Below are 14643 nucleotides of genomic sequence, written 5' to 3'. Positions count from 1 at the left end.
ATATTATTATTTTAGTTGATTGAAAAATATTAATATTTATTTTGTGAATTAAATGAAATATTTTTCTTGGATCGTATTATTAGTTTTTTACATATGTATGGGAAAATTGTACAACTTATATGGAATGTTCAAATTATATTAGAAATGAACAAAAGTTAAATTTTTCAATTTTTTTTAATTATAAATGTTAATAGTGCGCCCTAGAGCCATATGTTTGGTTGTAATTATAATATTTTATTCCTTAAATGATAATGATAATATATATATATATTTCTTCCATTGATTATATTAGCTTCTTGGTTACCAGACAAAATATTCTGGTAATATATTATAAAATGTTCACAGCTACATTGAATTCAACAGATTTAAAATATCGAATCCAATTAAATTGGTTTGATTCCATTCGATCAGTTGAATAAATTTTTAAATTTATTTAATGAATTTCTTATTATATTTTTAATTTAAAGTCGACGTATAGATGTAGTGATGTAGTGTTAGGTGACTTATGGTAAGACTAGAGACTGTCCAATTAAAATCCAGTGAGCAATGGAGGAGTATAGGATGACATGGGAAATAACAGACAATGAAAAGTTCAACTAGTAAAGAAGGGGTGACAGATCAATGACGATAGAGGGGCAATAAAATAAACTGCTTGATCTTTTTGACAGTAATTTACAATGGTGTGACTAGTGAGAAAGGAAGAGAGAAGAATCTAGAGGGTGATGAGCAACGGCGACACGTGACAATACAATGGTATAATCTATTTGTGTCTTGCGTTGCATCTATGTATGAGAAAACTAACAAAAATCGATGATACAATAGGCTGCATATTAGTGTCTTCAATAAAACGATACAGTATTGTATTTTCTTCAATTCGATTCAACTAAAAATTTTTTAATCAAAATTAAATTAAATTAAATTGAAATTATAATTTTTTTAAAATACAAATCAAATCAAACTAAATCACAAATAAAATCAAATTAAATTTCATATCGATTTGAGATAAAAATAATATTTTTTTTATAAGGGTGTTAGATACTCCTCTCATTTGAATTAAATTTTAGAGTAAGTTATGCTTGATTCAAATTTAACATGATATCTGAGTCTCTCATCTTTGAACCTTTTATAAATATATTACGTTTCAATATGATTCTGAACGTATAATCGGTTTAAAATAAAAGTAATGAACTTTAATTTGTGAGTGGTGAGTGTGTGTTAATTTATGAAAGATTAACAGTTAAATAAATAACATAAAATCATACTTGATTTAATAAATGTTATGATTTTCACCAATTTAATAAAATTAAAAGTAAGATAAAAATTTAGAGATTTAAAATAACCAATCAAAAAGAAAAATAAAATTTAATAGAACAAGTGGAAATAGATTAAATAAATAGTTTTTTTTTATCAAAATTTAACGGTAGTATTTTGTAATTTAGCATATCATGCATTAATATATTCTTTTTTTAAAAAACAGAGGCAAAATTATAAATAAAAGAAGGATTTGGGCTCGATCAAAGTAGTAACTAAGTATGCAAAAATCAATTAAGTGCAATTTAATTAAGTATTTATTTAAATAAAAAAATAACTAATTAGTACTTAATCACAGCTGTCCATCTCTCCATTCTTTCATTCTCACCGTTCATTACCATCCATATTTATTTAAATAACAAATATAAATACCAAATATTTTTACTTTTTAAATATATTAAATGGGATTTTTGATATTTGCTGAAATTAACTCTAATTTAAAAAGAAATTTAACCTACAAAGTTGAAGAATTATATTGTAATTTGTTTTAAAATTTTCAAATTTAATTTAGTATTTTTTATTTTAATTGCAATAAATTAAAAATATTAAACTTTACGTACAAATTCACATAAACATTTTGAACTTTTTCATCTGGACATTAAGATACCTAACTTTCAAAAAAATTGCATTTATCAAAATTTAAAAAGAGAAGAAAAAAAAACAATATCCTTAGAAAAAGTAAAGTGTCGAATATGGGAAAGCTTATTCCAATCCACAAACAACTACAATATATTCGCAGATTCCATCTTTTCTTCTGCCCAAGCATTACACACAAAGCTTTCCAAATACAATCTTTCTTCAACAACAGAGAGAACAAATTATAGATGTTAATAGTGGGCCCTAGAGCCATATGTTTTGGTTATAATTATAATATTTTATTCCTTGAATGATAATGATAATATAAGAAATATATATATATATATCTTATATTGATTATATTAGCTTCGTGGTGATAGTCCTATTCTCAAGAGTTTGAGAATATAAATAACAAAATATACTGGTAATATATTATAAAATATTTACAGTAAATATGGTGAGTATTTAATTAGTTCGATTTAAAATTAAATTGAAAATATTTTTTAAATTGAATCAAATCGTATCAAATTAAATTAATCTGATTCAATTAGATAAGTTAAATCGATTTTTAGATTTTTTAATGATTTTTTTCATTATATTTTTAATTTAAAATTATTAACATACGGATTTAGTACTGCGTGACTGTACGATCAAGATTACGGGACTAAAAATTGTCCGACTAAGATCTGATCAGTGATGGAGGAGCCTACGATAACACGGAAAATAATAGACCATGAGAAGCTCAACCAATAAAAAAGGGGTGACGATTGACGATTGACGACAATAGAACGGACAACAAAACAAACCGCTTGATCTTTTCGGAGAATAATCTAAGATGGCATGACTAGTGAGAAAGGAGGAGAGGAGATTAGAGAGAGTGACTTTGTGAGAGGCTCATGAGCAACTGACGACACATGACAGCACAATGGTGTAATCTATTTGTGTCTTGCGTTGCGTCTACGTATGAGAAGAGGAATTTCAGTTTCTAGAACTAAAACTAATAAAAAGGAATTTCAGTTTCTAGAACTAAAACTAATAAAAATTGATGATGTATACGTATGAGAAGAGGAATTTCAGTTTCTAGAACTAAAACTAATAAAAATTGATGATGTAACAGACTGCATATTAATACGGTATTATATTTCTTTCAATTTGATTCGATTCAATAAAAAAATTTCTAATTAAAATTGAATTAAATCAAATTGAAATCATCAATTTTTTAAAAATATAATACAAATCAAACTAAATCACCAATAAAACTGAATTAAAATATCAAAATTAATCCATTTAATTAATTATTCGATTTAAATCGAATATTACCCATCTCTACAATCAAAGATATATTATTAAATATAATCGGTCAAGTTAGACTATCACTTTAATCTATCTACATATATTAGCATTAGATACTAGTAAAAATAAAATAATGAGTCTCATAATATTATGAGATTTGTTACTATCCAAACTGACATTAAAACTTAGTTTAAATTTAAAGCTATCAAAGTCTGCAGTAAGCTTTTTCATATAACTTAATCCAATATAAATATCTCATGTTTCATAATATATAATATAAAAAAAAATATATAAATACATATATTCCAACTCCAACTTAGACAATTCAGAACTTCTAAAATCATCAATCCGTTTACACCAAATACCTTGCACCACAGAGAATTGAGAGGAGTGAGCTTTCGGCAAAAAGCTCTATGAGTTCGCATTTACAATTTGTGGTTATACAATAGATAAATGAACAATTAAGCAATCTGAAAGAATAATCGACAAGCAAATTGAACAAATTCAATTATCAGAATTCTAGAACAAGCTGAATAAATTTGAAAAATAATTTCAAGATGATATGCAAAACTATAACTCCATAACAAATAATTGAACTCCTTTTAGTACAGCGCTTGTCGAATCTCAATTTCTATATATATATTTTTTATTTTAATTGCAAGAAATTAAAAATATTAAACTTCATGTACAAAATTTTAAAAATTGGATATAGTAGGAAATTCACAAAAACACTTTGAACTTTTTCATCTGGACATTAAGATACCTAACTTTCAAAAAATTGCATTTATCAAAATTTAAAAAGAGAGAAAAAAAAAACAGTATTCTTAGAAAAAGTAAAGTGTTGAATATGGGAAAGCTTATTCCAATCCACAAACAACTACAATATATTCGCAGATTCCATCTTTTCTTCTGCACAAGCATTACACGCAAAGCTTTCCAAATACTCTTCAACAACAGAGAGGACAAATTATGAGACCATTCTCATTACAATCATGGCATCTTCTGGACAATCCATCATCTTCAACAATCCTATGGCTACCCCTGCAATGGAAACAAACCACAAATCTGAACCCTGCACATCCTTCACACGGCCGTGTGGAATGATCTATTGGAACCCCTTTAAATAGTATTCTAAACTTTCCCTGCTCGTGTAATCTCAGAATCTCCTCTGCTCCACCTATGTATCTTCCCTTAATGAAAAGCCTTGGAGGCTTTACTTTGCTTTCCAAAACCCTCCATAGCTCCTCCTTGAACTCCTTGTCCATTGACACGTCTCTCTCGTAGAATATCACCCGGAAACTCTCTAGAATTATTCGAATGCTGTTGCAGTTCTCGAATGTTTTTCTTATTCCTCGAAGTGTTGTTGTGTAGAGAATTACAGAGTCGTTACCTCCTGGAGGGCACTTCTCTTCAAAGCTTAATAAAGGATCATCATCTTCATCTTGAATTCTTCGGGTTTTCAATGGAGGTTCACCTTCAAATTTTTCTAGATCTCTTCTTGTTTCCCTTCTTTCCAGATTCTCATTTTCAGTTCTTGTTTGGCTCTCTGCTTCACTCATCGTAACTTGCTCTTTCACCACTTGTCCAAAGGCTGCCAGAAGGTCCGGGACGAGAATAGTACCAGAACTCAATTCCGGTCGCCGGAAAGATGAGATGTCAATCTCTGACAATGGTGTTTGTCGTCTAAAAGGAGTCTTCAGCTTATCTTCAACCTCAATTGGTGGTCCAATATTTTCCTTATCACAAATATCATCATCAATTTCCATTTCATCGTCTTCAAGACCTCTCATTAGCTCTGCTACATCAATAATATCAGGTTCTTGGTTAATCACCATCGCTTCTTCAACCTTTTCTTGGTCTGGTTCTTTGGGTGTGAACTGGGCTGGAGAATCGATACCTGGGCTTTTCGGGAATGTTTCAATGAATCCATCTGCTGCATTCACCAGAAGAATTCGATCTTGCTTCACGTAACCAAATGGCTTGATTGATTTCAGCTTCTTGAATAACTTCCCTTTCATGCCCTTCATTTATTTCTTTCTTCCCTAATTTAGGTTTGAAAATCTGAGAAACCAAAGCAGAGCTTTGCCAAATATTGAGAAGTTTTAATCACATTGGGGGTTTCAACAGCTTTATATAAAGCCGTTGTTTTAAAATTCGAAGAATAGAAAGTGGGGACCTGGAGAAATCGTGTACAGCTAAGCTCAGAATAAAAGCATCTACAACCTATCTTCCCACAGAATAAAATTAATCGTTGTATAGACAGAATAATGGTGATTGCACACGTGGGAGACAAGGAGGGTACGTGGGCAACGGTTATAATCTCAGGGGGACCTACATGACCTTTCACTGGAATATGTTCATCGTTTTTTTAGTGGCCTTTCGCACCTTACTTTTTTCAAAGTAAAATAACATAGTATTTTAATTTTTTTTAAAAAAATCAAATAATTGTCTGAAAAAAATACTTACATTACAGTACGTCATGTTTCACGATAAATATTATAATTTTTACAAAAATTAAAATTTACTTCTAAATTGGACGAGGAATACTAAAACATAAAATTTTCTTTAATTTATATTTATCTTGAAAATTATATCTATTATTAAAATATTAAATAAATTTAATTAAAATTAAATAACATAAGTTATGATTTTATTTAATAATATTTAAATTCCATTTATTTTATAAAAAATATTTTTTTTATTTTCTAACTTTTAAAACATTTAAAAAATTTAATTAATATAAATAATTTTTTAATTCAAAAAAAATAACTTTCTCTTTAAAAAAAATCATTTTTCGTACTTTAAAATTTTTATTAAGAATTATATATATAAATTTATTAATAAATTTTATTTTTTAAATTAAAATTAAATAATAAAAAAATAAATTATTTAATTAAAAAATATTTTTTTTTACATAAAATAATTTTCTATTGAAAATATTTTTTTAAATACAAGTTACCTTCCAGAATTTTAGTTTAAACGCAAATTCCACCAATTAACTTTATAATTTTTCATTAAATTGTTTTTAGATAAATGATGAGAAAAATACGTATATACATATAATTAGATCAAATAAATTTATAATTATATTTTCATTATTTCTTTCATATTAATATATTAATTTTCTATAATATAAAACGCAGTTCTCCGCACGCCGTTTAATTTCAAATTAATTTTAATTGATTTGGGATGTTGAAGTACAAATTTATCCCTCGAATTTCTTCTACATTTGTAGCCCATCTGATCTTTTTGTTTGGGATGCGGGAATGTCTTTCTTGCCCTTCTCCCTTAGCCAAAACAGTGTCGTTTCCTTCTCCTTTTCCTGTCCTCTTCTTTTGCCGTTTTCAGTCTTCTCATCTTCCTTCATGTCCATAAAAACACTTCATTTTTTATGAGCTAATTTTTTGCTTCTTTTTCCTTCTTCTTCTTTGGAGTCCTCTTTTTTTCTTTTTCTTTTTTTTCTTTATCATGCGAAGAATCTTTGTATATTCTGCAAAAATGTGATTGGTTGCTTTTTTTTTTTCTTTTTTTTCACCGTTATTCTTTTGTTAAGAAATAGTGTACCATGAGAAGGAGGAATATATTAGCAAGTATTTTAAATTTGTAAAGAGATCATATCTGTTTCTAGTGGACTTGATTCAGATTGATCTATTGTTGCCTTTTACAGAAATTATAAAAGTTTTTTTTGTTGGACTCCTTTTTGAAGAAACTTTCAAGGATAAATTCTTCTATATGTAAACTACAAAATGGTGTCTTGAGAAAAGACGGTGTTTAGAAAACTCACTAGAAAATGTTTGCTTCTTGTATTGATTTCTGCAATAAATCAAGACTGACATAGACTAGAATTTAGAATTCTGGATTTTTACTAAGGATTTTCATGCTATGAACTATAATATTATCATCCCTTACCTATAAAGAGTGGTTGATTATAACTGAGATAAGATCACAAATTGAAAAATTGATATATCCATATCGGGTGAAGACTAATGAAGAAAAGAGTAGTTGATTTATATGGAGTTAATTCATTTCCTATAAGACAACCTTTGTTTATTGATAATGTGAGCAGTTTTGTATTTCGATATAAAAATAAATAAAGTCAATTTATAATTAAATTTAATCTATTGAGACGAAAAAGAAAAAGCATTAAAAATGATTTAATAGAAGAAAAATTTTAAAGTGTAAAAAATAATGATAAATTGCAAGTGATATGCAAAAGTATCCAATAAGTTAATTTCATTAATTTATATATATTTTTTAATTTTTCTTAAACTTATTTATGAAGTGAAGTAAAGAAATACAAAGATTTTTTTATTTTTCCTTAATATATGAAAAAAAAAAGATTCTCTTGATTTAATAACATTATCCTTAATACATTAAATTGGTATAAAGAAAGTAATACCGTGAAAAAAAAAAGACACAAAAAAGCTCCAATTTAATAAGACAAAACCGCATTAGTGGACTTTTTCTAAGTTTAAATCTAATATAAATCAACTACTCTTTATAATATGTGAAGTTTGAAAAAGTAAAAATTTTCATTTTAGTCAATTTTAAATTTTTTTAACAACTTGAATCATAATAAAAAAATTAACTAAAAGAAGTTAAGTATAACTTTAATTCTAATATTTTTTAGAGCCGTAAACGAACCAACTTATTCGTAAGCTATTCAAGACTCTGCTTGATAAAAATTTGATTGGACTCGATTCGATTTCTAAATAGCTGAGCTCAAATTTAATTTTTATGCTCGTTTGTTAAACGAGGCAAACTTGAGTTTAGTAGTATTCGACTCCTTAAAGTTCACGAGCTGGTTTGTTAAGAGGCTCGCGAGCTAGTTCGCTAAGAGGCTCGCGAGCTTATTCGTTAAGAGACTCATGAGCAAACTCGTTAAGAGACTCGTGAGCAGACTCATTAAGAGGTTCTGAACAATCTCGTTAAGATACTCATCGAGCAGGCTCGTTAGGCTTGGCTCAGTTCAATTACACCCTTTACAAATAAATTAATTATATATATTTTTTAACCACTTAATCTATTTATCATGTATATTGTTAATTTATATATATTTATCCTTTAATTATATAACTATATTATTAATTTATATATTTATTTTTTACTATATATCTTTCTAAGCGGACACTCTTTTACTATATATATTTGTATGATTATTTTCCTACTTAATATTATTTGCTTAATTTTATAAATTAAAATTTTTATATAATTTAAATATAAATCAATATGATTATATTTATAAAATTTGAGTATAATGTAATATATAATTATATAATTTAAATTGATTATACTTATATTAATATATTTATTTTATGTAATATTTTATATTTATATTATATATATAGTATTTTTTATATAATATAAAATAATTTAATATAAATCATATATTTAAATAAAAATAAATAATAATATATAAATAATCAAATAATAACATATGAATAATTAATGATAATATATTAATAAATTTTATATAAAAATGTCTATGAATACTAATAATAAAATTATATAGATTTAATTAAAATTATGTAATTTAAATAGAAACTCCCTCAATTCCTCACATAGTTTATATATAAATTTATATATTTATCATATACACTTCATGTAATATAAATATTTAAATAAATAATTATTAAATTTAATATTATATCGTTAATTTTATATTAAATACATTTTATATAATTAATAAAAAGTTTTATAATTAGTATTTAAATAATAAATAATATTTAATGTTATAAATAAATAAATAAATATTTAAATATTAAAATATAAATAATAAAAAAAATTAAAAAAATTTAATCAATTGCAAATTCAACCGTTTATATATAAATTTATATATTTATCATATATACTTCAATTAATTTTTCATGTAATATAAATATTTAAATAAATAATTATTAAATTTAGTATTATATAGTTGATCTTATATTAAATATATTTTATATAATTAATTAAAAATTTTATAATTAATATTTGAATAATAAATAATATTTGATGTTATAAATAAATATTTAAATATTAAAATTTAAATAATAAAAAAATTTTAAAAAAAATTTAATTAATTACTCTCAATGGAAATTGAACTAAAATCTTATAAAAGTCAACTTTCATTAAACCACAATCCATTTTCATTAAATCATTAGGCATTATTTTACTGAATCATTCTCCCCGTTCCAAATCGAAAACTTATGAAAATACATGGTGAAAGCTACTTTACAAATAAAAATTTTACTTTTTATTGTATTTTAAATTAAGAATTTAATTACAATAGATTTTAATTAAATTATATTTAATTTTATTAAAATCTCTTTTAACCTTTTAATTTAAAATTTTAATATTTAAAAATTTAAATTAATTAAATTTTATTAATCAAATTTTTAATTGAGATTTCGAGATTGAATTTGAATTAGACTCGTTATTAGTTTAAACGAATTTCTCACGAGTCGACCTCAAATCGAATTCAATTATAATATTTAATTTTTGAGTCGAATTTGAACTAAATATTAAAGTTGGAGTCGAGTTTGACCTCAAAATTTTAAAATTTTTAATAAATAAATGTAAATTTTTCAAGACTCGGTTGGATTCGATTACACTCTTAATATTTTTAAATTCAAACCTATAATGGTAATTGAATTAAAAAAAATAAAAATTTATCCTTAGAATTCTAATATTTAAAAATTTAATCTTATTATATTTTTATATATCTTTTATGATTTCCTTAACTAATTAAATTTAATTTAAAAAATAAAATTATCATCTATTTTAAAAATTAAATTAAATTAAATACTATTGTATTATCTAAAAACTTAAGGTTATTATGGAAAATCCCAAAAATTTTAATTTTTTTTAGTTATATATATTTTAAATTTCATAATATTATTAATTTTAAATTAATTTAAATTGTAAATTCATTATCCATCTTAAAATTTAAAGTTAATTTTACATAATTAAATATTATAATTTATTTAATTAATGAAATTATTAGTCATTTTAAAAATTTAAAGTCAATTGTAAATAATTAAATAATATAAGGGTAAAACCGATAATCTCGTTATTCCCCTCTTCTTTTATATATAATATAGATTTATAATGGATATAGCTTTTATAGGTAATAAGATTATCCAAATTATCTATTCCTTTTATCGGTCCAAAGTCCGCGAAACTCTTTAGGCCGACCTACTCAGTATTTCAGGTCATGACCCAGACGCGCGGGGCAGATCGGGTCACCTGTGAGTCCAGGTCCAGCGGGCCCAGATCCAGCGGGAAGGAATTCAGTCCGCTGATGTGACATGAGGGAAGATGGCAGACTCAGTCACCTCGCAGCCCTGCCCGCATGCGTGCCAAGAGGAATTAAATGACCGCTTAATGTGGGGAGGGGTCTGACACATCGTACTTACAGAGAGACCGTTCAACGTCACTAGCAGACAAAAGAAATGAGTAAAAGGGGATAAAGGTTTTCCTCTCCATCTAAGTTTAGACAACCACTATAAACCCTATTTTCTGGATTTCACAACATCAACTAATATGAAAGAATTTGTATGTCTTAGGTGATCGAGATCCTACTAGACCCGTATGGAGTTGGATCGAGTGTAGTGAATTCATCATTATTGAGTGCATCCTCAACAGGAGTGGATCTAAATCCATTTGTTCATTTTGTTGCCCAGTTGACTGTTGATCTAATTCTATTTTCCTTCCGTTACCTCCTTCCTCAAGAACTCCTTTCTCTAAGAAAGTAACATATTTATTGATGACGATCCTTTAATCATCAAGAAGATAGAAGTAGTATCCAAAGTTCTCTTTTGGATACCCAACAAAACTATTCATTAACAACCTCGCTTCTAACTTATCAGCTTTCAATATTTTAATATGGGTAGAACAAGCCCATATTTTATAATATAATTAAGACCGGTCTTGGTATTAATTTAGATAGAACTTGATTAAGAGGCATAAACTTATTTCAATTGCGGATCCCATAGGAAGATTGGTAAAGCAGTTCATCATATTATACACCATATCTAATAAAGTATGATTTTTACTTGTGCAACTCCATTTAATTGTGAAATGCCAATAGATGTCAATTGACATAAAATGCCATGCTCTTTTAAATATACATTGAACTCAATACTCAAATATTCTCCTCTTTGATCTTATCGTAGAGTTTTAATACTTTTCTTTGTTTCCTTTTTAATTAGAATTTGAATTCTTTGAATTTTTTTAAAGAATTCATATTTGTACCTCATTAAGTACAAATATCTGTATCTTGATATATTGTTAATAAAGGTAATAAAGTAGATGTAACCTCCTCTATGGTCTATATTCATTACTATGCATAATTTCTAAAGCTTCTTTGTCTTTATAGTTTTGTTCAAAAAAAAGTTGATCGAGTCATTTTACCGATTAGATTCCGTCAAGAATTTTAACCAATATCGTTTGGCTAAAATGATATAAAAGAGACGATAAGTTAGAAACCGAAAAATCTTATTGAAATTTTTCAAAAAACTAAAAAATGAGTTTCAAATGATTAAGAAAAGGTTATTTATAATAGAAAAAAATTTAATATGCAAAATTATAAAAATATCTAAAAAATAATTAAAATGCAAAATTGACCATTTAAACGATAGAATTTTCGTTTCGAAATTTATGAAAGTAGTCACACTTTTGAAGTCGTGCGTCTCAAAATTTTCTTTCTAAAAAGCTATCATGGATTTCCATCGGACGTTAACAGCAAAAATTATATCCGGTCCAAATCTGCCGTAAATTTCAAAACTAGTTGCTCCGTATCATTTACCCTTTAGACAAGTCTCACAAAATGGAGTAGGTTCACAACCTAACGAAAATAAAACCCTTATTTTGGGCTCTATGACTCAATCTTAAGTGCCGAAACTATTTTAGTTTATATTTAGTTTCATTAAAACATTTATCTCATTTAGATTATTTGGAAATATTTGTAATATTTTGCTATCATCATGGTACAATCTACTTTTCCTATAATCATTACCAATTAATTTATTTCCAAAATAAATATTGTTAATATTATTTATATTTCGAAATTCATATCCATTCAAGGTCATACTTGAAATAAGGTATAATGTTTACATAGGCATCATGTACATATCGAACATTGTCCAAAAACATTACCAAATCATTAACAAAATGATTTACAAATCCTATGGCCTTGACAACAACATTTGCTCTCCCAACTTTTTCAGTCTAATATAATCTTTATGTAAGATCTTATTATCTGCTAGTGCCTACAAATTATTACAAATGTGAGTACTAGCACTAATATCAATAATTCATGTAGACATATCTTCAGAAGGCTTAGTCTTCTTACTCTTTAGATAATCAAGGTAATTAGGATAATTTCTTCTTCGATGTCTATCCTTCTTACAATGGAAATATTTTCCTCTATCTTCATGCTTAGTTACCACCATCTTCTTAGACTTTTTCTTTTGGATTTGTATGGTTGTGCTAAGGGATAGAGGGTTTCTTCTTGCTCTTGTTACTGCTATTTTTTCCAGTCTTACTGGAACTAGCAACTAGAGCCACCTTGTTTCCGTTATGGCTATGTATATTCTTTTAAGGTGCACTTCATTTTCATCATATTATAATTGGTAATAAAATTACCAAAACTTTTTGAGAATGACTACTAGATCAATCTTGTTGTAATATGGCGTCTATGACTCTCAAACTACTCAATGAGCCTAATAATTTGTTTGACATGCGTCTATGACTCTCAAACTTATCTTTGGATCCTACACTTTCCAAGGTAGAAAATGGAAATTCTAGTTGGAATGAATTTCTAATAAGTAATTAAATTGTTATTATCAAATAAATCCATTCTTGGATCCATGATATTTTTGAGTGAGCAATACCTTACTCATGGCATTACATACAAGGCTTAATAACCTTGGCTCCTAATATTAATTAAAGACCTCAAGTACAATGTATAGAATTATTTAATACTCTCATATAAGTACCCCACAACATCGCATGTTTAATAATTATCTCAAGAAGATTATTTAAGTCAATATCCCTATGAATACATAGCCGATAACATAAGCACCTGAAAACCCTTATACAATTGCCTCAGTGGAGAGTCAAAGATGTCAATCATTCGGGTGGAAGATTTTCTTGACTAGTCTAATTATTCAGTTGGAAGATTTTCTTGACTAATCAAATTACTAGTAGGTCTCACTTTGCACATTAGCTAATTTAACCCATGCATATTAAAATATAACTCTATATGAATATAAATATCACATACATAGTCATATGTAGGGTCATTCTTAAAATACATCCACCTAAACACAATATTTACATAGACTATCTAATGTCCTGAGATCCAAAGAAAATAGGATTTTCAAATGTGTCTGTGAGTTTAGTCTGGAGGGGTTACGTTTTCCTCTTTTATTCCTTTTTCCTTTGTCCTCTAATGATGCATAACTGCCACCTGTTTCTGTCATGCAGAACCGTACGTACGGACATACCCGCCTGCCCATCCTCGTACAGACGTACCCTCCTGCCCATCCTCGTCAGGCAGCCATTTAATTCTCCTCCGGCGCATGTAATGATAAGATCACAGCGTAGCTGGGTCTGCTCTCCTACTCTCCATCACATCAGACGAGCTAGGCTCCCTTCTGGTAAATTTGGGTCCTCGGTCAGCCCAGCCTGTTTTAATCGCGAATTGGATGATGTGTTGATGGATTGGTCTAATTAGCGAGCTCTAATGGGCTTTGGGTCTGTCTCTTTCTCCCGGACTCATCTTCAGTCCGGATGTCAAAAATCCAACAGTTATCATTATCTATTTTGCAGAATACGAAATCTATCTATTTTGTAGAAGTCCCTTAATTCAAACTATATTTTTTAATTACTGTTCATCCCTTATATTTTTATAAATAAATTCTTAAATATTATAATTATTTACGACTAAACACTTATATTTATAAATTAATCTCTCATTGTTTATTAAGTTTTAATATCTTATAGATTAGAAGAAAAAAAAATACAAATAAAAGATCAGCAATCTCCTTTTTACCCTAATTAAATTAAAAATATATATATATTAAAAGGCGAACAGGAAAAGAGGTTTTTGAGTTAGAATCTAAATGCACTACAAAAAAAAGACTATCAGCGACGAATATTGCATTTTGACATTTCTGACAGATTTCCGACGGATTAGCGACGGATTATAAAAATATTAGCGACGAAATAAATTCCGTCGCTAATCCGTCAGAAAATACAAATCATATAAAAAAAAAAACCCTAATCATTCATCCTCACTTCTGATTTTAGCCGCCCACTTCCTCTCCTCTCCTCTCCTCTCCTCTCCTCTCCTCTCCTGGATGCCACATCTTTCTCCTTGCCGCAATCGCCGCCGCCGTTGATCCCGTGATTGTCGCCGCTGCTGGACGCTCCTCTTGCCATCACTGCGTTGCCGCTCGCCACTGCCGCTACTTCCGC

At 27.4% G+C, this 14643-nt stretch overlaps 1 protein-coding gene across 1 annotated transcript; it reads right to left on the bottom strand.

Annotated features, from left to right (window-relative positions):
* Positions 1–3985: 3985 nt before the first annotated feature.
* On the bottom strand, positions 3986–5310 carry LOC110618682 (uncharacterized protein At5g39865). The gene has a single exon (XM_021761897.2). The coding sequence runs from the start codon at positions 5205–5207 to the stop codon at positions 4128–4130; it is 1080 nt and encodes a 359-aa protein (XP_021617589.1). The 5' UTR covers positions 5208–5310; the 3' UTR covers positions 3986–4127.
* Positions 5311–14643: the final 9333 nt, after the last annotated feature.

Source organism: Manihot esculenta, chromosome 7, assembly GCF_001659605.2.
Source record: "Manihot esculenta cultivar AM560-2 chromosome 7, M.esculenta_v8, whole genome shotgun sequence".
In the NCBI taxonomy this organism is placed as follows: Eukaryota; Viridiplantae; Streptophyta; class Magnoliopsida; order Malpighiales; family Euphorbiaceae; genus Manihot; species Manihot esculenta.
The sequence above is the reverse complement of the archived record's forward strand: the minus strand, read 5'-3'. Positions and strand labels throughout refer to the sequence as shown.